The sequence below is a fragment of the Cynocephalus volans genome, chromosome 1 (assembly GCF_027409185.1).
Source record: "Cynocephalus volans isolate mCynVol1 chromosome 1, mCynVol1.pri, whole genome shotgun sequence".
NCBI classification, from domain to species: domain Eukaryota; kingdom Metazoa; phylum Chordata; class Mammalia; order Dermoptera; family Cynocephalidae; genus Cynocephalus; species Cynocephalus volans.
In genome coordinates this window covers 46,052,703-46,079,377 of record NC_084460.1, presented here as the reverse complement: position 1 = coordinate 46,079,377, position 26,675 = coordinate 46,052,703, and the positions used below count along the sequence as shown (strand labels likewise).

General features: G+C 45.0%; 1 protein-coding gene across 1 annotated transcript in view; it reads left to right on the top strand.

The window, feature by feature from the left end:
* The window catches only part of ATP9A (ATPase phospholipid transporting 9A (putative)), a 126,003-nt gene extending 111,216 nt beyond the window's left edge, over positions 1-14,787 (top strand). Inside the window, exons 24-28 of the mRNA XM_063092336.1 lie at positions 3,033-3,097; positions 4,505-4,613; positions 5,443-5,500; positions 7,107-7,310; positions 10,245-14,787. Coding sequence (XP_062948406.1) covers positions 3,033-3,097; positions 4,505-4,613; positions 5,443-5,500; positions 7,107-7,310; positions 10,245-10,381 — 573 coding nt within the window. The 3' untranslated portion in view covers positions 10,382-14,787. The remainder of the gene's footprint in view (positions 1-3,032; positions 3,098-4,504; positions 4,614-5,442; positions 5,501-7,106; positions 7,311-10,244) is intronic.
* Positions 14,788-26,675: the final 11,888 nt, after the last annotated feature.

Sequence of the window (26,675 nt, the reverse complement as noted above, 5' to 3'; positions counted from 1 at the left end):
TTCTTACCGTTTTGGAGTCTGGGAAGTCCATGGTTCAGGGGGTATATCTGGTGAGGGCCTTCTTCTATGTGGGACTCTCTACAGAGTCCCATGGTGACTAGGGTGTCACATGGCAAGAGAAATGTTCATGAGCAAGAGAGAGCTAACCTTCTCACTCACTGTCCTCATAAAGCCATCAGAACCACACCCATTCCTCCATGAATGGATCAATCCATTCACAAGGGCACAGTCCTCACTGTCCAATCACCTCTTGAAGGCCCCCCTTTTCAAATACTGTGATTGGATTTCTCACCCTCTTAGTCCTGTTACAGTGTGGGTCAAGCTTCAGTGAGTTTTGGGGGGACATTCAGTCCACAGCAGTGGTGACGGCCATCCTTTCCATGTGGCAGTGATGCCCATCCAGTGCTTGGCATGAAGCGGGTGGAGTATAACTGATGGGAATTAATAGAATTAGGGGTGCGTTATTATAATTGGTTTGCCAGAGTGAGAGACGCAGAGTTGAATGCTGAATGAATATTCTGGCCCTGATGTTTTCACTTGCAGAGGCAAGGGTCACAGAGAGGAACCACAAAAAAAGAATAACTGACTTTTCTTGAACTCTTCCTATGCCCTGGGCATCAGGCTAAGTGTTCACAGTGCACTGTCTCATTTAATTTTCACAATAGCCTGAGTCCATTTTACAGATGGGGAGGCTGAGGCCCAGTAAAGGTGAGAAATTTGTGCAGTGTCCCACAGAGATTTATTCTACCCAGGAAGGTAGATCCTGAAGCCTGCACTTAAAGTCAAAATTCTCCTCCCTAAGTGCCCTCAACATTGGAGGGCTGAGGCCACCTCGACTTGCAAGGGTCAGCGTGTCTCATGGTGCGGAGGTTGTCACAGTGTCACGGTTTCCAGCAGAGCCTGGCTGGGAGTCGATCCTGGTTATCATGATTATTGATACCCTTGAGGATTAACATCTTACTCCCATTTAGCTTTTTCCCAAAAGGATTCTAGGGTGTATATTTTCCCACCTTCTCTTTCACCAGCTACTTCAAAATCTGTTGTCAGGCTGTAGCAGTTAAGGGAGGGAAAGAAAACATTTTGGGTTTTGAAAAGCTGATTTTCCTCTGGGAGGTGACAATACTCCCAGTTAGGTGGTGAGAACATAGGAATGGCAGATCCTGAACCCACATCTCTTTCTGACTAAACCACTTAGTATCTATGAGGCCTTGAGCACATCACTTTACCATTCCAGGTCTCAGTCTTCCCGCCTATAAAATGGAAAGATCTGCCTTGCCTTTGGACACGGCCTCTTTGAAACAGTTTTTTCTAAGGCATCAGTGCTGAAGGCATCCTTTCCGTTGTTAATAAAAGCAAAACAGGATAATGTATAAACATAAGGTGATATTTTAATTTATAGGGAAGGTGTGTAATCATATGTCAAGGGCAGTCTGCCCTGCAGAATGCGTCCAGTGGTGCTGCTTTATGTACTTGAGAATTCTCCCTCCACTGGCCTCATGCAGGCCTTCTGGAGGTGATTTTACGTTTTAAATATCTATTCATTTGTGAGTGGAAGGAGCTTTAAAGTGATTTTCATCAAAATGATCTAAAGCCAAACAGCTGGTGTGCTTCATCAGACCACATCTGTACTTTTAATTTATGTTAATTAATCAGTTGAACTGGATAATGCTGTGGCTTTAATCACTGGGAGATTAATCAGCTTGTCCCTGAGCAAACTGACTTCTGGAGTGCCCGGATGTTACCATTAATGTCGATTCAGAAAAACATTTGTAGGATGAGGCATAGTTCTTAAGGGAAACAATGCCTTTAACCCCTGTCTGCTGTGTTGAAAGTGGCTGAATGAAAGCAGGTCCCAGCTGGAGTTGAACCTGGACAGTGGTCTCCCACAGACGTGGACATAGTGTTTTTATTTACCCCAATGTGTGCTTGTCAAGATGAAGGCTCTCTGGGCAGTGTGGCCCTTTAAGAGGAAGGGGCTTCTGATGTTGATTTGCACAACAAACACCAGATTGTTGACATTTTTACAACCATCCTTCCTGTGCAGCAGCCCAACCTGGGTGAGACATCATTAAAAGGTGGTTTTCCTGGTGCTTTGATTCTGAAGTCATGACCCGGGTGAACCTGTCGCTGCATGTGGCCACAGCACTCAGTGGCACCTGCGTTCTGAGCTCAGTGCCACGGAAGGAAGTGTGTGTCATTCATGTGCCTTCTTGCTCTGCCCATTGCAGGGGATAAGTGGGAGACAGCTCTGGGTAGACACTGTTTCTAGTCACTAGGATGGTTCAGCCTTTCTCTCACTGTTTAGGTTTTAAAAAGCCTTCAGGCAGTGCTTGCCCCGGCTGTCTTTTGGTTTTATACGAATAGAAATGAGCTTGGGGGACACCTTCCTCCCATTACTCAGTATATGTCCTGAGGAGGAACTCACTGAGATCCAGCCTGATTTGGTCTCCGCAGTATTTTCCAAATCAGGAAGCAGACATCTTGGTGAATGTTTGTAAATACCTTCATTGTTTTTGTCTAATTGCATGAGTAGACTGTCATGTGCTCTTTGTAAAAAATTCCAAAATTACTAGAATGTGTAATGTGAGAAGTAAAGCCTTCTCTGCCTGCCAGCCTCCCAGGTGACTGGTGTGGAAACGCTGGAGGCTCTTTCCATGTGTTTCCACACATGTGCCAACTCGCTCACCAGTGAGTGCACTGGGAGAGGCAGTAATCACAAGCTGTTACGAGTGGGCTCTGGAGACAGAGCTGGGGGACTGCTCAGTTTCCCCTTCTGTAAAATGTGGGTGATACCACGACTCGATCTCATGGGTTGTTCTGGAGACTCGCTGAGATCTTATGCAAAGCATTCCTGGGTCAGCACACAGAACTTAATACATGTTCACAAAGGCAGTGAGGTTCCCTCTGCTTTAACCCCTACTCAGTGGCGCTGTGGAGTACGTGCTGCATAAGTGGTGGGCGTTATTTTTTTATGTGAACAAAAGGGCTTTCATCACGATCCTTGCTGACGTCCTGCTTTCTCCCTGGCACAGGCTGTCTTTTCTTCCGTGTTTTACTTTGCCTCCGTTCCTCTCTATCAAGGATTCCTCATCATCGGGTAAGGAAATCCAGGCATGGTATTAATTTTTTATGAAACCTCCATACAGTGCCACAGAAGAGAGAAGAGACATCTGTGTAGAGACTCTTCAGTCCCCAAGTCACCTTGTACCCCTGGCCCCAGTGAGGCAGGCCCAGCAATGTGGTTTAGAACCTTTTTGAATTAAATAAGGTTTTGAATCGTCAAGATCTTGACCAAACTGAAGAAGTAGAGTCCAATACGTTTGTGGTTTATAGGACTTTGCCATTTGTAACTGGTAACAAGAAAATACCCACCCCGGAGAGTCCAAGGTTATCAGCTGATTTGTGAGAGAGAGATGGAACGTTTGCAGACTCTGTGATTCCACTGGGGTCTTAGGAGAAGGGACAGGGGATCTGGAAACTGCCCTCCTGGCCATAGCTGAGCCCAAAGGAGGGCCAGAGCCTGCTCTCAAGGATAATGGAGCATTCCTGCTGGAGGTCACAGTGATAGAGTGTCACTTGGACATTAGCCACTATCAAACCCATCCTCATTCCTGACCTGGAACTTCACAGTGTTCCATTTGGCCTTTCAGAGAATGTGCTCAGTGTTTGAATTTCACAAGTGGGTGGAGTCTGGTTACCAAATGCCCTAGATGTGGATGCACGCAGGGTTGACTTGGTTATGAAGACCTGGAAGGCATAGACCAGCTAGTCTCCAGGGAGAGTCTTACAAAGTCCACTTTCCATCTTATTCTGTTTTGCCAGTTAGTCTATCCTGAGAGCAGGCACTGGAATTCTACCTGCTGCTATTGGAAAAACGGACTGTCCTTTGGTCCTGGAAGAGTGCAAGAATATGCCAAATATAGCTGGGGTGCCCTGAGCCACGCTCCATGTGACCTTCCATAATCTGGCCCTCTGGGTCCTCATCTCCTCCCCTGTTACCTTCAGATTCAGTCACATTGGCCTCCTCACTGTTCTGCCAACATGACAGCCACACCCCACCTCAGGGCCTTTGCACCTGCTGTTTCCCTGCCCGGTATGCTCTTCCTCCCTGTATCGGCATGGCTGCCCTCGCCTCTGGTGGGCATTTATGCAAATGTCTTTTTCCCTGGCCAGCCTCTCTAATAAACACACACACACACACGTACATGTACACGTCTTACTCCTCTGCCCCATTATACTTTCCCCCTTAGCAGTTATCTCTAATGCACCTAAGTTCACTTTATTTGTTCAGTGACTCACTAAATAGTATGGAGGCTTTCGAGGGCAGATGGTTTTGTCTGTTTTTCATCATGAATCTCCAGTGCTTAAAGCTGGCCCTGGCACATGACAGGCACTCAGTAAATACTAGTTGGAGGAACGCGTGGAAACTGGGCTGCAGAGGCTGGCATAGCGGTTGCTCCTATTCCACTGGCTGGGTCTTACCTGTGGCGATTTTCTCTCCCAGGTACTCCACAATTTATACTATGTTTCCTGTATTTTCTCTGGTCCTGGACAAAGATGTTAAGTCGGAAGTTGCAATGCTGTATCCCGAGCTCTATAAGGATCTCCTCAAGGTTTTATTCACTCCTCTCTCCCTCCCTTCCTCTTCCCCCTTCCTTCCCCTCCCTCCCTCTTCCCCCTTCCTTCCCCTCCCTCCTATTTCTTCCCTCCCTCCCTCCTTTTTTCCTTTTAGTTGATTTCACACAGACCCTCCATATCTGAGTTGAACACCCTTGAACTGGTGGCTTTCTGACTGTTGTGGGGGAGGCATGGGAGTTTATGTTTTTTTCTTAAAACAGTAATATACGCACACATAAAGAATGTGAAACAGTCGAGTAATATATACACCAAAAACAAACCAACCAACGGCTTTTATTTATTTTTTTTTTTTTGTCTTTTTCGTGACCGGCACTCAGCCAGTGAGTGCACCGGCCATTCCTATATAGGATCCGAACCCGCGGCGGGAGCGTCGCTGTGCTGCCAGCGCAGCACGCTACCGAGTGCGCCACGGGCTCGGCCCCAACCAACGGCTTTTAAAAAGCCCCGGACAGCTCTGTATTGCAGCTGCAGCTGTGTCTGCTCCTAGAAACATTCCTGTGCACACTCCCAGAAAGTGTGCATGGTGCAAGTGTGTGCACACGTGTGTCTGATTTTGTTCATTTGTCTTCAAGGGACTTTAACTAACGGGCAGATTTATTCCCATCTAATATCAATTCTCTTTCAAAAATGTAATTTCTCTACTGTACACAGATGTGTGTCAGCCACTTTTTTGATGAAAATGGGCAGGTTATTTCATCTGGTGGGAGAGTGATGTGAGTGTTAGAAGAGTGATGTGCAAGCCGGCGGCACACTGCTGGGCCACGTGTGGTACCCTGTGCTAATCTCTCTCTGTCTCTCACTTAGGGGCGACCGTTGTCCTATAAGACATTCTTAATATGGGTTTTGATTAGCATCTATCAAGGTAAGGACAGGCAAAGCCATCTGTTTGACTTGTGCTCTGGTGTTGACCCAAGGGAGTCCCTTCACTGCCCGTAGGACATGATGAGTCTGAACTTAAATAGCAGTGGAGGGTGGGGGGTGACAGCACGTCTCATGGGAAACCCTGCTCAGTGAGTTATAAGAACTCAAACATTCAATGAAAAGCGGCTACTTTCTGGGATGTTCTAATACCTTTTCTGAGTTAGGTCAAGTTGTAGTTTCTTTTTTTTTTTGTCACGCGCACAGCGTTTCAGCCCCCACATCAGCCCAAGTTGTAGTTTTTGAAAACGTATATTTGGACCCTCCAGGCAGGGTCCCAAAGACTATAGGGGCTTTGTAAAATGATCTACTGGAGAAAACAGGAAGAAAATTCAAGACTTCAATTTGAATCTATTTTTTCCTTACTCTGTAGAATTTCTTTTCTTATGTATGTTGTATAACACACATAACATTTGTACAGTGGTCCTAATATCTTTATATATCCAAACAGGTACATATATATAATTTACAAATAAACATGTATATTTGGGATTCATTCTCAATTTTTTTTAGCAGTGGGTTGTACAATCAAAATGTTCAGAGACCACTGAATTTGTTGGCAGAGGGTTAAATTGTTAAAATTTCTTTGGTGTTTTTAAGAAATATATCAAGGTGTAATACATGCATCTGGTTAAAAAAGCAAATCCTGCATGAAAGTTTATAATAATAAGTAGTGGTCCTCCATTCCGCCCCCTCCATCCTCAGTCCTGTTTGTAAAAGGCAGTCACTGGAAGAGTTTTTACCCTCAGTGTCTCCAGGGTACCTCCTCTAAGTAATACCCTCGTGTGCTGCTAATGTCTGTGACCAGCAGGAGGCGTTATCAGTTCAGTTCCTGTGATGTTAGGGAAAGATGGACTTATGCTAACCTCCTCCACTTCTCTCAGGAGAGGTGCATAATTCTTTCAGTTTCTTGGTTATGTTTACCGTTTGTGTGTGTGTGTGTGTGTGTGTGTGTGTGTGTGTGTGTGTGTGTGTGTGTATGTGTGTGTGTGTGTGTTTAAAAACATAACATAAAATTTGCCATCTTGACCGTTTTTGTGTCCAGTTCAGTTGTGTCAAGTATATTCACGTTGTTGTGAAACTGATCTCCAGAACTTTCCCATCGTGTGAAACTTTATCCACATTAACTGATCCGCCCCCGCCCCCAGCAGCCACTGCTGTACTTTCTGTCTCTGTGAGTTTGCTGCTGACACCTCCTCTGAATGGGAATCACACAGCGTTTGTCCTTCTGTGACCAACTACCTCTATCATTTTAAATAATATGTTTAAATTTCTATTTCTTCCATCATTTCCAGATAGTTACTCCCTCCCTCTGTTCCCTCGTCCTTTTTCTTCTCTGTACAGTTTTAGATTATTTATTCTGTGAGGCCAAAGGGGAAAATAGGAAATCCGTAGGGTTAAAACCCCATAAAGCAACATTCACTAACCTCATTGTACAAGTGGTGCCTTTCATGTCGAAATGAACAGTCAGGACAGGGTGTCGAATGTGGGGGGCAGAGGGAGCCTTGGGCACGAAGGGTGTGAGGGCCACTCCTCTCCGGCCTTTCCAGGGAGCACCATCATGTATGGGGCGCTGCTGTTGTTCGAGTCGGAGTTCGTGCACATCGTGGCCATCTCCTTCACGTCGCTGATCCTCACCGAGCTGCTGATGGTGGCACTGACCATCCAGACCTGGCACTGGCTCATGACGGTGGCTGAGTTGCTCAGCCTGGCCTGCTACATCGCCTCCCTGGTGTTCCTACATGAATTCATCGGTAAGACCCCGAGTGTGTAGATCCCAGAGGTGTCACCCACGTGTGCAGGAAGGTGGCCTCCCCAGCACGCGGCTGGGGCCTGGCTCTGTCCAGCAGTCTTTTGCACTTGCTGTCTACCTTTTCTTACAAGTGGCAATTGTGAATCAGCATGTGGAGTTGAGGAGTGAGGATATAGGGCACGATCTCCATGTAGAGGGTTTTCTTTTTTAAAATTACGCAGAGCTAACTGGCTTAGAAGGAGAATCCATTTGATTCAGTGAATCCACTTAATTAGTTATTGGGTTTCTCCAGTGAGCAGGCCACTGTGCTGAGCTCTAAGGAGCTATGGGGATGTCGGGTATCCAGGTCTTACTTTCTAGTAAATGATAGACTAGGATGGGTCCTTAAACAATGCCCCAGAAACAACAAAAGAGAGGCAGTGGCTTCTTCAGCATCATGCCTGAGCTGATGACTTTTTAAGCTTTTTTTTTTTTTTTTTTTTTTGGCCTCAAACCCCTTTGTGCCCATTGACATCTTAATCAGAAGGCCAGTCTATAAAAGTGGTAGAATTGACCTGGATATGGCCAAGTGGCGGGGCTGGGAGGCGCCAAGCCCTGGAGCTTTGCCCGTGGGACCCTTCCTTTGCTGCTTCGTCCTCATCTAGCTCCTATCAAACCAAGAAGTGACACGTGTCATCAGCAGTGGGCATTGGTCCATTCAGTGAATACGTGGGAGCTCCTGCTGTGTGCCAGGGCTATGATGGCAAACGAGGTGGGTGGGCTTACGCAGAACTTCCCTTCTGATCGGGAAGACACACAGTGAGCAGGTCAGTGGATTTGTGAGCACAGGAATGTCAGATGCAATCAAAGCTGCAGAGAGAGAAAAACGGTGAGGTGATAGAGACCCGGGCAGACCCCAGATAAAAACGTCATAGAAATTTACAGATGGGCAAGTGTAGGCCCCACCCCAGCTCATTTCTCTGACCACAGAGGTGATGCCAGTTACTCCTGGCTCACTCATCACCAGCCACCATCTCTAGAGGGACTAGCCTGGGTTTCTTGCTCCTCCAAGCTGGCCTCTTGCTTGCTACAAGGTGTTGCTGTATCATTTCCATTCAGCCAATACTTACGCCTTGATTGTGAGCCACAGGTCCCTGCAGGGCCACCAAGGTGACCCCCATGCCACGCTGGACCCACTGTGCTGCTGAGCCCCCAGGTGCTGACACAGGCTCCAGTTCCTGTCCAGAAGCCAGTTTCTAGCTCAGCTTCATAAACTCGCAGCACAGTCGTAACTCAGGTGGTCCCGCACTTTCTGTGTTGTGCTGTGGACAGTCTCAGGGGACTCTACTGTGGTTTTCCCAGTGCAGGGCAAACTCAAGCTTCCCCAAGCTTCGAAACTTCCAGGCCGGGGTCACTATCTTAAAAGCCCAGCAAGGAGGCAGCAGAGAATCCTCTTTATTATTGCAAAGCCTCATACACCTCCTTCCTCTTCAGTAGGAACATTTAAGTTTCTGTCCGTGTTTTTTAATCAAAACAAAACTGAACATCCTCAGAACCCAGAGGCTGCTTCCCTACTAAGATGCTCCTCTCTGCTCAGAATTGCAGACAGACTCCCTCTGGGGGAAGTTTTCAGTTATAGGACACCCCCTTCACATACTCCTCCTGCCCCGCGGGAGGCCTGCGGGAGCCAGGGGTTCTCTAGCAGCTGCTGTAGTGTAGCCTGGCTGCTGGACCCCTGCGCCTTTGCCATGGGCATTCTCAGCTGGGGGTGATGTGGCCCCACCAAGAAGGGAGCAAAAATTGGTTTGGGCTGGGGTGTGAACAGGTCTTGCTCCATTTGTGTATTAAGTGCAGACTATTCACAATACTATAAACATATATACAGGATACCTGTGGCATTAAAATTTCATGGAGTAGGTCAATTAGAAAAAAAAAAGTCTAAAAAGGCTCCTTAGGGGGTGATTCTGAGGAAAAGGCTGAGAAACTTTACCTTACTGTGGAAGCATGTTTGATCACGGCTCTTTTATCAGCTTTAAAACTCTTGGAGAAGGTTTTAGTAAAGGTAACAGGAGCATCCCTGTGAAAAGTGAAGTTTCAGAACAGCTTCACATTGGTCCCCAGTCTCTCAGAAAGGGTTTTGTGAGCACCTACTGTGTGCTTAAGGGCTTGGTCCTGAGGGGGTCCCAGAGATGTGTTCCCTGCCCTCAGGAGGCTCAGGCTGCCTTTGACGTGGGCCAGCCACAGGGCTGCGGAGGGGCACATGGTGAGACTGCATGGTGGATTGGGCCCTGGACCCAGCCCTGCGCGTAGTAGGTGCTTAATCTGTGCCAGCTGCATTTCTGCATCCTGTGCTCAGGAAGTGGGAAAGGGGTTTACTTTGGCATCTGCTGTGTTAAAAACCACAAGTTTTTATTCCTCTCTCTTGAAAAGCCGGTAACTGCCAGGTTTACTATCCCTCATCAGGGAAGGGAGCACTCCATCCTTAGGTCACGGTCCCCAAGGGTATGCCTGCTTCTGACAGTAGGGTGTCAGACTTGTACCGTGCCTCAGATCCATCTCGTGGCTTTCTGTGACTGCCACTGAGACAAAGAGAAAATGTTTCTGGGAAGCAGAAATGTGCATTTGAATGTCACTTTCTGCTGTCCAGGGGTTGGGGTTTAGAAAGAAACTCCAACTGTCAGATTCCAAATCAAAAACACTATCTCCCACTCCACCTACCCCACCCAAGTTTTCTTTTCCTAGTTGTTAAAAATAGCATTTCACTAAATATCAGGAAGCTACAGAGACAGGTCAGAGAGAGGAGGCAAGAACAAGGGAAATAAGCTGACAGCAGAGGTCATGTGTTTGTGACATGAGACAACTTCCCCTTTGATAGCTGTGACTACTGTTTTTGGACCACATGCACCTTCCAGAACATTCCCACCTGTTCACCGCTGTCTTCCCTGTTTGCTTTCAGATGTGTACTTCATCGCCACCTTGTCGTTCTTGTGGAAAGTCTCCGTCATCACTCTGGTCAGCTGCCTCCCCCTCTACGTCCTCAAATACTTGCGAAGACGGTTCTCTCCCCCCAGCTACTCGAAGCTCACATCATAGGCTCTGCGCTTGGTGGAGGGGACCCTGGTCTCTGCACTTTCCTGATGGACAGAGTTCAAGTTCCATTCATATTAACCACCTCCTGTGGATTTTGCAGTAATTGATAACACGTGCAGTTTTGATGTGACAAGGCTCTGCATTCACACGGAGTCCTAACGCTGAATAAACAGGAGGGAGGTTCCTAAAAGGCACCCACGCAGGCCTGGCTCAACCCCTGGTTATTCATATTTGAGTGGATGTGAATATGTTAAAACTGGTGGCTCAGCTGAGAGATTTATGTGGGTCACTGTGCAAGCTTCCTTATGACTTGAATTTCGTTGTCATGTGATAAAAGTTTCTGTCTAGTTGAAGGTCGTAGAAGGCTTGTTTTGTGTGTTTTTTCTTACCACTCTTAATGTGTGTGTACTCTTTAAGTCTTTCCTGCTCTTAAAAAGTGGTTTCAGAAAATATAGAGCTCTTGATGTAGGTTTGGGAGGACAATGCAGTGACATTTGGTAAAAATGTATCCAAACAATCATCTCCATTTGGAAATGCTAAATATCCTCTCTAAAGTTAGCTCTCCTTATTGAAGCTGCACTGGCTTTCTAGGATTATAAAAAGTAAATGAGAGGGAGAGCGGGTGCCATAAATCCAGTATTATCCTTGATCGGATTTGACATCCATGGTACTTGAGTTAATTTCACCCGCCACCTTGTGAAAGAATTTCAGAGGTGTGATCCTGCTTTGCCGGGACCTGGTATCAATTACAAAGACAGTGGCTAGCTGAGGACACCCTCGACATATTCAGCAGAGTTGTTTTAGCAGGAAACTTGCCACTGAATGGCCCCTAAATGTGTCGACAGTGTGATAAGAGACTCAACTAATTCTTTAGACAACATAGCAGGTGTGACTCAATCCTCTGAGTCCAAGGCAGAAAGGTCAGGGAGCTGGGGCTCTTCTCTTCCACAGAAATCTGTTTCCTGTTAGAGAAATTATTGAGGAGGGATGGACAAAGACAGGCATCTTGCCACGTGGCCATTCATTGGTGGCAGCTTTTAAAGCAAGGATCCCTGGTGACATAAGGCCCAGGCTGCATCTTAGGGATCTGGGATCTGTTCCACCACCTGCAGATTTCAAGGGGAACTTGATGAAAGGCAGCCAGTAGTAAAGATTTCTCCCCTACCAGGATGGACAACATGCATGTGTGTTTCTTATAAAGCTGTGGATTCTCATTTCAGAGGAAGCAGGGAGTTTGCAAGCACTGGGTGTGGCAGGGGAAGGCGTTCTTGGGTTTTCAAGTCACTTCTTGCAGAAGTCACATACGCACGCCATAAGGGTTAAGTTGGTGGGTCTTCAAGAACGGAGTGTGGTTGATATCTTGGATTTATGATTAATTCTTTATGAGTACATACCGGTCAGATCTTCAGCATGACACTACTGGTGTGTGCTTCAGAGATGTAAGATGCTGATGCCTACCAGCTTACCTTAGGGAGAGTTGGGGACTCAAGGATCAGACAGTTCCTTGTCTTTGGAGTCCTCCTGAATGCACATGTATTTTGTGTTGTCCTTTTAAGACTTTCTAGAATGACAGTACGTTGCAAGCACTGATAAATTATCTATTGACATCACTTCTATTTTGTTTTAAGATTCTGTAGTTTTGCAGTATTTCCCTCTTCCGGATTCAACCATTTCTGCCAGACAGAAAAGGTCTACAGAAAAGATGTATTGCTTTAAATGAAGGGTTGTTTAGGAATAGGATCTTTGTCCAAAAATTTCAGAAAGTTGAGCAAGTCTGACTTCTTCATGGAGTGATTTTTATGTGGTTTCAAAGGTAGTGGAAGAGAAAGTTGTTCTCAAATTTTTTGAGCCTCCGTTTGCTTTCTCGGAAGTCAGTCTGTAAACTGGAAGTCTTAAGCTAGTTCCGTTCTGAGTTCGCAAACCCTGAACCTGGCCTTGTTTACAGAGATGGGCAATGGCTTCTGCAGGTCAGTCACGTGGAACCCTTGTGAGGAGATTTTAGATGTTTCCAGCAGGTATAGAGACTGAAGATGACCTCTCTGCTCTTTTTATTAATTCCCAATTTTGGTTGAGGTGCACAAGTTGACTATTCACGTCAACACTTAAGATACCGCTTGACATCTCGAAGGGAGAAAGCTTCCCAAAGAGGCTGAAAAAGCCATACGTGGAAATCAAAGATGCTTGCCCATGTCCACCACGAACCTCCTTGTTCTCTTGTCTCGGCCACACTTGGGTGGAGGCAGTCAGGGGCGAGAAGGACCGAAAGCCAAGTGGAAACAACCTTGTCATAGGATCATCTGGCCAGTGGGCAGTTTGCTGCCGCCACCCGCTGGGGGGTCCCCAAGTGTCTAGGAACGGGCACACCATGCTTCTCAAACACTGGGTCACAGGGGGCATCCAGTTGGTTGAGAGAGTACCTGACCCTTACCTGAACAGATGGAACTGTAATCCCAATAGAGCACCTGGGAGTGCTCAGGCACTTCCAGGGGGTGATCTTAGTTGTAGGGGGGGGAGTAAAGAAACAGCTGACGAGAAACCCGAGCTATTATATAAGCAACTCTCCTGAGTGTATACAGCTTAAGCATAAGATTATAGTTGACCTTTTTCTTGGTTCACCAATCTGGAAAGTGCTCATATGAAGCACCATGGACACTCTCGCCTTGGAAGGGACTTAGGTTTCTGACAGCCAATTTAATTTGAGGTCAGAGGGCCTCGAGGCACAGTCAGCACTGTTTGACACGTTACCCCATGCCCTTTGATATACCTTTTGATGATGTTTGTTTTGTCTTTTTTCCCTCCTCCCTTCTCTAAGAAAATGACCAGATAGGTTTCTCCATCTCGAGTCATTTCTCAAATTAGACAGTCCTGGTCCTAGTTTTGTGAGCACGCGTGCACACATGTGTGTTGTCTATGGTGCTAGGTGAGACAGGTGGCACTAACTTCTTGGAGGGCATCCCTGGGCGCATTTTAAAGTTGAAGCAAACCACCTGTTTCCAGCTGCCTTGAGCTGGTAGGCCACATACTGGCGTTTCTCCCACTTGTAGCATTGTTATATCCCATCCCAGTCGAGCTCACCTTGAGTGGAATTCTTTTTTGTAACAATTATCTTAAATATCATCATCTCTTTACCAACATTTCCTCTGTTTGTTCTCTGCTGAAAATTTAAATTGTACTGACAAAACTTTTTAATGTATTTTGAATTCTGTGCTCATTGGAAATTGACAAGTTAATGCCTATTTTTTTTTTTTTTTTTCCTCTAGACTTTTGTTTTTATACTTTGTCTTGTTTTTACTGGGGCGGGGGTGGGCATGCACAGATGCCTTTACATGCATCATTTAAAGTCTTTGCCAAAATTGCAAATGGGACATACACATTCTGCTTTATCCTGTTTAAAGCAAACACCTGTCGGTCACTTTTACCTTTTACGTGTGTTTGAAATGTGTGTGTGAGAGTGTATCTCAAGTTTTTCTTAAGAGATATTGGGTTTCCATTGTATTAAAATTTTATCACTCCCAACTCTGTTTTCATTTTAAAAATATGCAAGGAGCTTTGTAAATACAACAGATTTTATTTCTCCCCCCTTCTTATAATGTAAAGCTATTTGTCATTTATATATACTTGAAGTATTTCCATTAATGATGTCCATTTCTGTTTGGAAAAAAAATTATGTTTTTGAGTGGAACTGAAAAGTATCCCACCGTGTGAGCAGCGCTTCTCCCTGGAGCTCCAAAGCATCTTCTCATGCCAAAGCCCCATTACCTGTGAATCTGTCTTCTCCGTCACAGCATGGTTTGAGATGCATTCTGTTAATATAGCTGGGCAGTGTCAGTGACTATTGTGTTTGTGGGGTCAGGTAGGGGAGAGGGTGTGGTATTTGCAAAAAAGAAAAAAAATTGTGGCTAATTTATTATTTTGTTGCAGTGGGGTTAACTGTAAACTCATCTGGGAGTCCATGATTTCCTTATTAGTAAATCTCTCTACATGTAATCCTCATTGCAAATATTCATCAGGACAGAGTTTTTTGATTAGAAGGGAAGCTGTGGTACAGTATGCTTTAATTTAGCAGGAACTTCCAGATGATTTAAATTCTCGATTCTATGATGACACACATGTGATCATTCGTGTTTCGGAGAGATTCTACTTTCATTGTTTGCCAGCGTGGCCCATTCCTGTTGCCCAATAAAGCTCGTGTACTTTCTGCCTTGAGGGGTCATTTTAATTTGTACAGAAACATGAATTCTGGTGTCAAAATGAAGACTTTTTATTGTAATGCTCCTATTTTATGCTTATCTTGTGGTACATGAAAATGTAACAAACTTGTTTTCCAGTTAAAAAAATTATATTCATTTTGGCAAAACAACCCCAAACCAATGCATGTTATTTATTATTCTGTACTATTGCCCGTTCCAAACATGTCAGAATTTCAAAAAGTAATTGATATAAAATGGGAAAAAAAGGTGAAAAACATAAGATTCATATTGTATTTATACATACAGTTCTTGTTGACTTTGGAATCTTTTCGGGTTTTTTTTTTTAATCAAGGGATGAAGATTTGGGAATGCAGTCACTTAAGTTTTAGAACGAAAAAGGTTTTTAAGTTGTTGTGTAGGAAGCAGGGGACATCATGTTTTATTAATTTAATCTGATTTCAACCAGGGGTGATTTGGGCCCCCAGGGGATTTGTAACAATATCTGAAGGCATTTTTGGTTATAACTGGGGGTGGAGGGGGTGCTGCTGGCATCTGGTGGTGTTGAGGCCAGGGGTCCTGCTGAACTGCCTGCAATACACAGGGCAGCTCCCACAACAAAGAATTATCCAACCCAAAATGTCAGAAGTGCCGAGGCTGAGAAACCCTAACTTAATCAGCACATGTCAGTTTTACCATTTGTCTGTCTTCATTTGTAAAAGGGCCCAGCGGTATAAGGTATAAGTTCACTGTCTCAGGAAGCAAGTTATGCACGCAGCTGGCCAAATGGTTTCATTCATAGCTCTCTGCAGTGTACGCTGCTGGTTTCTTTTCATTGATTCTCAACGGAAAGGGCCATTCTCAGATTATCAATTAGAGAATTGTCATTTGCTTGTGTTTTTATCGACCGTGGCTCCCCTAAGTGCAAGGAGGGCATGTGCTCTCAAAGGTGGAGGCCAAAGTACTTTTCCTTAAACGTGCTCTGTCAGTCCAGTCTTAGGACCGCACGTTTGCCTGCAGTGAAATTCCATTAATTTGCAGACACTCTTCCATTGCAGCCACTAGGGGGAACTTGAGGATTGAAATACACGTCCGTTTCCTGTTTTCAACAAGAGCCAGGCCCAGCATGCCCAACTGCCCTGAGTTTTAAGACGTTGCTTTCATAGCTTCAGAATTTATTTCATGGCCAACAGTTCCGTTAAAAACAGACATTTCTTTTCATGTTGTTGACCAGAATATTTTGCTGGACTTAGTTTTTTCTTTCTTTTTTTTTTAAAAAAGAGTAGGGTGGGATGGGAGATGAATATTTATTTGATCTTGGATATTTGCATTTTTTAATAATTGGCAACTGGGAAGCCTTGCCCAACTCACTGTTCAGGCTAATAAGGTTTCGAGACGAAATGTTCCAAGTACTTTTAACTGTTTTTGTTATGAAACTTTTCAGGGTGACATGAAACCCTGCGGTATTTGTGAGGAGGTCTATAAATGATGGATTTGCTCACCTCAAAATAGAACTGTAGTCGCTCCAAACTTTCCAGAAGTGGGAGCACAGTAACAGAATTCATTCAGGACCTGCAAATTTCCTACTTTAAATGGGTTACATAACAGAACGGCCCCGCCTTTGCGCCTCTCAAAACTGCCCATGAAGTGGTGGTGAAGTGTATCATTAAAGCTAGAAATAGCTCTGCTAAACGCTGGCAAAAAGATAGGCTTTTTCTGATGTCCCTCCCCCCTTTTTTTTCACCCAAACATTGCATAATGTTAAAAAAGTCAGATCTTTCCATGGGATTTCATTTCATTCTCCATGTGGCTGTGGTCGAAGGGGTAACTTAAGCACTTTGGGGGCTGGCGGATTTTTTGAGGATCACGCATTGCCGGATCAGTTTTCGCCTAAAGCCTTAGCCGAGAAATACGCCCAGTCCTAGGGTTTCTCCCCTTCTTTCCTGCCCCCCTTTTGTGGGTGAGTTATCTACAACATAGCATCTTTTCAGAAAGCCTGCTTTCTTGCAGGAATGCTGAAACAAAGCCACCCTCCACTTTCCATGTTGAGGTTTTGATTTTGAAATTGATTCACCCTGAAATTTGGGGTAACTGAGTCACACACGAATCACCAGCCCCACAACCTCTACTCAATGACAATCCAGGTCTCTATGTCTTAGAATTCAGCCTGCAGGTTCTCTGTGCTCATTCTAAGAACTTGGTGTTCTGGAGCCTCTGCTGTCCATTTTCAAGAGATTTAAGAGAAAAACATATTTTCTTTTATGAGGTGCAGATAAACCCAGGAATATTTTTTATTTCCATTGAGAAAGACTGCAGAGTCCAGAAGAAAGAGAAAAGGGGGGGGCGGTATTTGGAATATGCAGACGATTTCATTGGTTCATTCACCAAATATTTTCTGAGCACCTACTGTGTGTTAGGCACTATTCTTTGTGCTGGAGGCATGGCAGAGAACAAGACAGACATAGTTCCTGCCCTCATAGTGATTATATTCTTATACAAGGATACTTCAGACAGTTCATGGGAAAATAGAATTTAAAGATAATATGAATATTTCCATGAACTCTTAAAAGTACCCTTGTATGTGTGTGAGAGGGAGACAATAAACAGATACAGACTCTACTATCAGGTGGAGATGAGGCCTGCAAGGATGAATAAAGCTGGGCAAGGGTTAGGCAGAGGTGGGGGGAGGTGGGGGGACAGTCAGGTAAGAATAAGAGTGGACAAAGTGGGAGTCTGAGAAGGGCCCTCTGGGGATGGGCTATTGGAGCAGAGGCCTGAAGGATGAGAAGGAGGGAGGTGTGGAGCCATCTGGGGGAAGTGGCATTCAGGCAGTGGTGTGTGCAAAGGCCCTGGGGTAGGAGCAGCTGGGTATGTTGGAGCGGCACATGGCTGGAATGCTGAGACCAAGGGGGAGCGTGCATGGAGATGAGATCAGGGAGACAGGTAGGGTCTGCAGGTGTTGGCATTTAGGCTGAGGGTCTTGTAGCAGCACCGAGCAAGCATTACTAAAGTTAGCCCTCTGCTCTTCACCTATGCCCGAGGGTTGCCTTTCACCCCTCCTCCTACCCTGCCTCACTGACCCATCCCCACCCGTTCTCATTTTCTCTCTGGTGCCCAAGGAGTCTCAAGTGAAACCCCTCCCACTGGAACCGACCCACTCTCATGCCTGGTATTTCTTCATGATTTTATTGGCAGAAACCACACTAGCTACTAAAGAAAGGGCAGAGGGAGCCAGTCCTTGGGTGAAGTTCTTGCTTCTCCTGCAAATAATATGAAGGATCTCTGTGGAGGCCTGGAGCCTGGGGTGCCATTGGCAGAGGCAACTGTTCACTGGAGAGTCCCAGAAAGCACAAATCAGCCACCTAGAAGTGGGAGATGAGTCTGGAGGAAGAACAGGTAGAGAAAAGTTAAGTGGGTCATGTTCTTTAAGCTGCACATTTCCTGAATGTACCCACTTGGGTCAAATTTCGAAGATGAAGCCGTTTGCAGTCATGAGCTGCAGGATTGCAAGCTGTGTTCAAATTCCTCCTGAAGAAAGAAAGAATAACAAGAACAGTCTGTGGAAAAGAATGTAGTTAGTGTCTTAAAGATGGCCAAATATTCATTCTCATTTGTCCTTTTATGTGAAACAGATTTTTAAAAAGGCAATTGGAGTAGCTAACGACATCCAGAACCCAGTTGACTCGAGTGGAGCTGGGGGAGGGGGCTTAAATTGGCACAGACAGCTAATCAGGCCCCAAGAAAGAGGTGAGTTGATTACCCTGGAAATTGCACAGGAATTCTTCAAAGACGTGGCCAATAATTAGAGTTTAAGATGCTACTCTTTATGCACATAACTTAGCATAATTTTATTAGGCAGCTCATCACTACCAGAATTAGAGAAAATCAAGCCAGAAAAAAATCCAAGAGCCAGGCTGGTTTATGCAAACATGGAGACTTGTGCTCCAAAATGGCCTGCTTGAGGAAGACACCACCGGAAAGTGCTTCCTTCCACCCGGGTCTTGGGGGATAGTGGAAATGGAAATAAAAGCAGTGTCATTTTAGGGGGCTGGGCTGCAGCTGGGGAGAGGGCAGCATAGGGCCATGTGTGGACGTGGCTGGGACTGACACAGGCCTGGTTTGAAAGCCAGCTCCCCAGTGGCTAGCTGAGTGATTTGGGGCCAATTCCTTAAATTCTCTGAGTTTACTGTTCCTGGGAGTGGGATCCCCATGTGTGAGCCCCATCAGCTGGGGACAGTGCAGATACGGGAATGGGAGCCGTTGTTACCACTCGAGGCCTCTGTCAATGGAGGGAGGCGGCGTCTTTTGGCAGCTCACAAGTTCTTCGTAAAAGTGCATTTGTGCACATGGTTTCCCCAAACACTGTGTCACCCATCTGGCCAGAATTCTTAGAAGATGTCAAAGTTTGGGGGCAGAGGCAGTATCCGACCTTGAATCTTTCCATGCACCTTACATCAACTTTGCAGGTGCCGTGCCTTTGCTTATCTGGGCCCCGTTCCCCCAGCCTTTGCTCTGAGTTGGAAGTGAACCTGCTTCTGAGAGGTGGGGCTCGCCTGGGCCTCCCTAACTGGGGTACCATACACTTTCAGGGCTGGGTGTATGTAGCCAAAAGAGAAAGTGCAGGGTACCTCCCTGTTTACTTGGGGACATGGGAGGGAGAATGAAAGTAATAGAATTGGCAGATCATTTAAAACATTTTTTTTTTTTACATCGAAACAAATTTATCAATAGGATAGATGGTGGAATTTGCTTGAGTTTTAAGAAATAAATCTCAAGGCTTGAGAGAAGTGATGGGGGAGGGATGGCTGGTGCCCACTGGGGAAGGGTCTTTGTTCCTAGTTTCTACTCTTCAAGGAGACAGGGGGACAGCTGGGGAGAATTGGCTTCTGGTTTTATCCTTAGCCAGCCCAGCATCTGGCCCAAGGCTAGAGCTCAGTAAACTTTTGTGATGTTTGAAGTTTTGTTTTGTTTTTAAATTCCAGTAAAATATATATAACATGAAATTCACCGTTTTAGCCATTTTTAAGTATATGGTTCAGTGCCATTAAGTCATTGAGTTTTCAGAGTAGATTCTAGAAGATTCAGGAAACCAACTGAACAAAGTGGGCCTTGTCTTTTTGTGGCATTTTACAGTTGCAAAGTGCTTTCCCATGTACACCTCACAGTCCCGTGGGGCTGGTGTGATTATCCCCATTTTGCAGATGAGAAAAACAACCCTGAGAGAAGCTGAGGTTGAACCAGCCCCACACAGCACCTGAGAAGGTTCTGTGGTTAAATTTTGACAGAGAATGTATCTGTGAGAAAAAACATCCAGCTGTGTTATAATAGAAAACTCCCAGACAACAGTTTGAGTAAGATAGAAGGTTCTTTCTTTCTCCTGTAAAAGAAGGCTGGGGTTAGGAAGTCCAGGGGAGGGACACTGGCTGGGACAATCGTTGGAAACTAAAGCTGCTTCAACTCTCCATTGTCCAGTCCCAAGGCTGCTGCCTTTATCCTCACGGTTCAGGATGGCTGCTGGAGATCCAGACTTCCTCCAGGCAGCAGGAAGGAGCAAAGAAAGCCAGCCCCGTCCCTTGAGGGAAACTTCCCAGAATTCCCACACATTATTTCTGCTGACATCTCAGGCAAATGAGCACATAGCCGCACCTGGCTTATAAAGAGGCTGGGAAATGCAGCTTGTTTCACTGGGCACCCTGATGAAAACTGAGGTTCTGTTTCTGAGGCAGGAGGGGAGTGTTTGGGGTGGGCACATAGCAGTCTCCACGCTAGAGAGCGGAAAGATGTGGGGTCCTAAGGAACCCTTTCCTTAAAAGACTCATCCACTTACCCCACACTTAAAGTTCACTGGATGCCAGAGGTGTGTGAACAGGTATGAGGTGTGAGCTCGCCCGTGTGTGAGAGAGACAGTTGCAACTCACAAGGCATGACCTGGCCCAAGACACCATTCCTTTTTTTCCTCTTCCTTTCCTTTGGCTTTCCTTATCCATCCATCTTAATTTTCATAGAAACCTTTAATTTTTCATCTTCTCCATTGAACCTTTAATTTTTCATCTTCTCTGTTGCATCTTCATTTTTTAAAAAAATATAAGTATAGCAAAGTATACTTTACATACAGCAAAGTAACTAGTAGGCTAATATTAAATGCATATTTGATGAATCTCTTCATAGGTTTACACCCTTGAGAGCACCGTTGAGATCATATGGGAACTGTCACTTCATAAGAAACTACAAACAAACTTGCAGTGAGATACCACTTCACACTCTCTAGGGTGATTATAATTTTAAAAAGACACGATAAGTGTCGGTGAGGATGTGGAAAACTCAGAACCCTCCTAACCTGCTGGTGGATTGTAAAATGGTGCGTCTGCTTTAGAAAAGTCTGCATTTCCTCAAATAGTTAAACACAGAGTTACCGTATGATCTAGCAATTCCACTTCTAGGTATATACCAAGAGAAATGAAAACATACATCCACAAAAAAATCATACATAAATATTTATAACAGCAATATTCATAAAAGCCAAAAAGTGGAGACAACCCAAATCTCCATCAACTGATGAAATGGATAGATAACATACGGTATGTCTACCCAATAGACTGTTACTCAGCCATAGGAAGAAATGAAGTATTGATACATGCTACAGCATGCATGAACCTTGAAAACATTATGCTAAGTGAAAAAAGCCAGACACAGAAGACCACGTGTTACATGATTCCATTTATACGAAATGTCCAGACTGGATAAATCCATGGAGACAGAATGCAGACTGGTGGTTGCAGGGGCTAAGGAAGATAGGGGGATTAGGGGTGACTGCTAATGGGTACTGAGTTTCTTTTTGGGGTGATGAAAATGTTCTAAAAATAGATTGTGGTGATTGTTGCACAACTCTAAATGTACTAAAAACCATTGAGTTATACACTTTAAATGGGTGAATTTCATGGTATGTATCTTATATCTCAATAAAGCTGTTTTAAAAAAAATCCTGCAAAACCATTTTTCTGATTGGCTATATCATTTTGCACTCCACGCCACCACGTGTGAGAGTTCAAGTTGTTCCATGTCCTCATCTGCACTTGGCATTGTCAGTATTACTTGTTTTAGCCATTCTAATAGGTGTGAAGTGGTACCTCATCATGGTTTTAAATTGCATTTCCTTAATGGTTAATAACATTGAAGATCTTTTCACGTGTGTCTTTGCCAGCTGTATATCTTGTTTGGTGAAGTGTTCATGTCTTTTGCCCATTTTTAAAAATTAGGTTGTTTTCTTAAAGTTTAGTTTTGAGAGTTCCTTATCTTTTCTGGATACAAGTATGTTGTTGGATAAGTGATCTGCAAAATCTCCTCCCCACAACCCAAAACATGTCTTTTTATTCTCTTTATTGTCAATATTTTTAATTTTAGGCATTCTGGCGGATGTGTTGTGGTCTATCATTGTGGTTTTAATTTGCATCGAATCATTTCTTAGTCTGGTTTGTGGGGTCTTGGTTCAACAACAGCTATGGCTATATGCAAAGTGCTTTACCTGTGTAATCTTTTTGAAGAGGGGGACGTTCATTGTATTTTCTATAGATGAGGTTTTAAGAGAAGTGGTGACTTGTTCAAGGTCATACAACTTGTAGGTAAGAGGCGGAACCAGGATTGCGGCCTGGGTCTCTTGTCTGAGGGGCAGCTGCCTTTTTTAATTCGATTCCACTTCAAGGCTCCTGGTAAAAGCCACTACTCACTTCTCTCCAGTAAACTGCATTCTTTTCTGGCACGTCACGGAGGTTGAGAAATGCCAGCGAAGATGACGAATGAACGCTCTATTTATTCTGAATCCCATCTTCCCCAAGGACCGTCCTCGTCTCCATCCCTGACATAGCAGTTCCCAGGGAATTGCCACATTCTCTAGCTGCTGTCATTGTGGCTGTTCCCAACTCCTAATTATGAGCAGAGCCAACCTCAGGATGGGGCAGAGGCCTCGAACCATGACTCATTGCAGGATGTCGTCACTCTGGGGGAAGAGAGCCCCTGAGTTGGCTGGAGGGACCATTTGACATCCATTGCATGAGTGTTTATTGAGTGCCTACTGTGTGCCAGGCAGCTCCTAGGCACCGGGGATGTGATGATCCAGACATTCATGGGCCCTGCTTTCTTATGGAGCTTCTGCCTTAGGTAGAGGAGAAACGAACAAGCACCCATCAGGTCTTTGCTGAGATGCCCTTTATCAGAGAGGTTTTCCTTGCCTTTCCCATCTGACATTGCAGCCCAGTCACTTCCTAGCCCCTGACTGTGCTGTGTTTCACCCCAGCACTTAGCCTCTGCCTTATTCACTAAAATGTAAGCTCTGTGAGGACAGGGGCTTTGACTTATTTGCTATTATGAGTGCATAGAAAAAGGTGGCACATAGTGGTGTTCAATAAAATTGAAATGAATAAATAAAGTAAATGAGATAATTACATGGCACTGTTGAGATCCCACTATAACCTTGTAGGTAAAGTGAAATTAAACTTGTCTGACAGATAAAGAGAAGATACACTTAAATTCCAGACTTAGCAACTATTAATTGTGAAATGCTCAGTGAACATTGCACTCTGAGCCTGAAGCCTTTTCAGCTGTTAAGTGGGTATGTGTCTGTGTGCTTGTTTTCTAATTGATGGTATTTGTTGGGAGAAATAAGTGTGGTGATGTATGTGACGTGCCTGGCATGGTGCATGAACGTATCACGGAATATCAGCTGTAGGTCTGTAGTTGCATGCAACAGAAATCAGCACTGGCAAAGTTAAGCCAAGAGGGGGAATTCATTGCCAGGATGTGGAGTGGCTCCCAGGCCAGAACTTTGGCTTGGAACCAACAAGAACGAGGACGTGCTAGGGATGCATTTAGCTATTGCACCACATAGCCAGGTCCCTGAAGCTTGTTTTGTTACCTCCAGCCATCTTGTCACCCCACCCCTACTCCATCACCTCCACCTTACATCATTCAAGAGTCAAAGTCCTGGTGTGAGAATCAGATGGGCCAAGCTTGGGTCACGTGGCAGAGCATTTTGATTGACAGTTCCTCCAAAACTATCTGCTATGGGGAAAAGGTAATTCCCCAAAGGGATCGTTTTTGTTTTTCCCAGAAGAAAAGGTGAATGAATACTTGGTGGTCAGTGAATAACACATGTCCACTGCAGTAATAATGTTGGCTTTACCACTGAGCTCTCTGGTCAGGACAATCACCTCTCCAGGCTTCAGTTCCTATTCTGAAAAATGCAGATGCTGAGCTCCACACCAGGGTGACCCTCAGAATCTCTGGCGGAACTTTAGAAAAGTGAGGACACTCTCTTCTAAGCCATCTTTTTTGATCAGCTTTGAAACCTTTTCCCTGAAATCCTCTTACGTCTCATTGGCCAGTACTGGGAGACACACCCACCCCTAAACCAATCACTGGCGAGAGGGGAATGGATAAAGACCAATCAGAGTTGACCCCTAGTCTTTCTGAAGCCAGGGAGAAGGGGTGGCAGGTGGCAGGCACCACAGTGCTCTGCTAGGCTTTTGCTCTCTCAAGGATAGTGGGTTCTGTTGAGAGAATTCTCCAAGCCAGTAAAACTTGTAAATGGGGGTCAGAGTGTCCTTTTTGGTTTAGAAGATGTTCTTAAAGGTTGGTTCGTGTTGCCACTGCCCCATGGAGCACCTCAGAGAGAGGCCATCTGTTACCCCACCAGGTAGCTCAGCCACCCCAGGTATCGAACCTAAAATGTGCCAAAGTGAGGCATGAACCTTAAGACGAAAGAAACACCAGGTGTTAACATCCAATAAATAAATAAGGTTGAGACTGAATTGAAAAAAAAAAAAAAAATCTTGCCAGGCACTGTGGCCATGTCAGTGTTGACTTAAGGCAGGTTTTAATTATGGTGCCAGGTAAGCTCTGCTCTGGCCATTTGGGGCTGTCCCTATCTCAGCTGTCAACTCAGCTTACCTTCCAGAGAGTTGACAATTACATGGTGGCACTTTTCCACTTATGTGTAACCTAACACAGTCACTCTTCTCAAGAGTTGGTAACGAAATTGGAGGTGCTGAAAGAAATATTGCAATTGAAATAATGTTTCAGGGAATGTTTATATGCCTCGGAGTGAATTAATGTCTCGGGACAAAAAAGCCCCTTCTCTAAGCACAAATACATACATTTCATGTTCCTTTTTAGGCACCAAGGATTTTAACAGCAGTGTAAATCAGATTTTACAGGCCACATATTTCAAGTATGGAGTTCATTAAACGTGTGAAGTTTGACATTTGCTTCAGGGCATGGGTAAGGGTCTCTGGTAATGAATCACAAATTGCATTGGGCTTTCTGATCAAGTTCAATATGCCAATACCCCCTCAGAGTTGCACAAAGAGGCAATTTCTCTTCAAGTCTTCCCAACGCTGTCTCTCTCTGGAGCCCTCCTTCAGTGGATGATGTACTAGTAAGATATGTGATTCCGTTATCTTTATTCAAGTTGAGAAACATGGGGGACATATTCTTGTAACTGACTCTTGACTTGTGCCAGTACATTTGTCAATTCTATAGCCATTTACTGAGCACCTGCTATGCCAGGCTCTGTGCTGGGCTCTGAGAACCTAGTTTCTGTGTGAGGCCTGATAGAGTTTGCAGTTTTGGGGGATACAGACATAGAATACTTAATTGCAGCAATAATTATGCAATCTCCAACTATGAGATGTGCTATGAAAGAAAACCTGGAGTGTTACGGGGAGACCTAATTTTTTTCTGGGAATATCAGGAAAGGTCTTTCTGGGAGTAATAGTTAACATGAGACTTGAAGGATGAGTGGGTCTTAGCTGGAGTAAGAATTCGGAATGAGCCATGGAGGGCCAGGGAATGGTAACAAGGTGGAGAACGAACCTTGCCCTCAGTCAGTTGATGACTAAATATGTAAAGCCACCTGATGTGCTCTGGGTTAGGCATAAGGATGCAGAGAAAGACTTAGAACTTATCCATTTAGACTCATGGTTGCAGATGACAGAACACAATTCATTGGGAATTTATTGGCTTATGTACCTAAAAAGTATTGAGTAGTCTGTCTTTAGGCATGGCTGGATCAAGGATGCAAATGCTATCAGCCATCTGCCTCTGTCTCCTGGTTCTGTTTTGCTTTACATTTGCTTCTTTTCAGGCAGAACCTCTCTATTGGGTGGCCCCAACAGCCCAGACTCACATCCTATTTTCTTATCTCAGCCCACAGAGTATCACGCTCTCAACAGTTTCAGCAAAAGTTCTAGGTTTGAATCTCATTAACCTTGGTTATGTGTCCAACTGTGAGATAATCACTCTGGGTAGGAGAATGCAATGCCCCAGATGACCAGGTCTGGGTCACATGCCATCTGTGGAGCCACAGAGAGGTTGGGATGAGTTCCTCCTAAGCCTCAAGAATGAGAATGGAGATGGAGTGGTTCCCCAGAGGAAAACTGGGGTGCTGGTATGAAAAGACAAGGTAGTGGATGTGGAGCAGGTAGAACTTCTGTGTCAAAATTAAGGCTTCAAGTGAGTGAGTCTTGGGACGCTCTGCTGGGTAGCTGTGAGTACAAAGGTGCCTTTCTGGGGTTTCTGTTCTGTGTCGTGCATTGTGCTTAGAAAGAACTGGCCATGGATGTCCCCTTGTCCTCAAAGTCCCTGTCTCTGAGAAGGGAAAGGAGATAAACAAGTGACCAAAATTCAAGGAAGGGTGGTAAACTCATCCACAGCATTATAGGGACAGAAAGTAAGGAAATGACAGCTATGACGCTCTCATGCAAGACAGACCTGCTGGAGAAAGACCTTAAAGAAGAAAGAGTGTTTCAGCAGGCAGTAATGTAAAGAGGGCATTTCAGTGAAGCCAACAGCAGGACTAGAGGCATGGAGGCTGCAATGCGGGATGTGTTTCACCAACTGTTCAAGGGGCCTCTTCCCAGAAGCATAAAGACATGTAGGAAAATGGGAGTAGAGCTAGAAAAGGAAGTTGGAGTCTGTTGTGGGGGCTACAATAATTAGAATTCCTTTGGCTGCCAGTGATAGAAACTCATCTCACACTAGTTTAAACCTAAAGAAAGAGGCATGTTAGTGGGTGGGTAGTGCTGGCTTCAGGCGTAGCAGTATCCAGGGACTTAGTG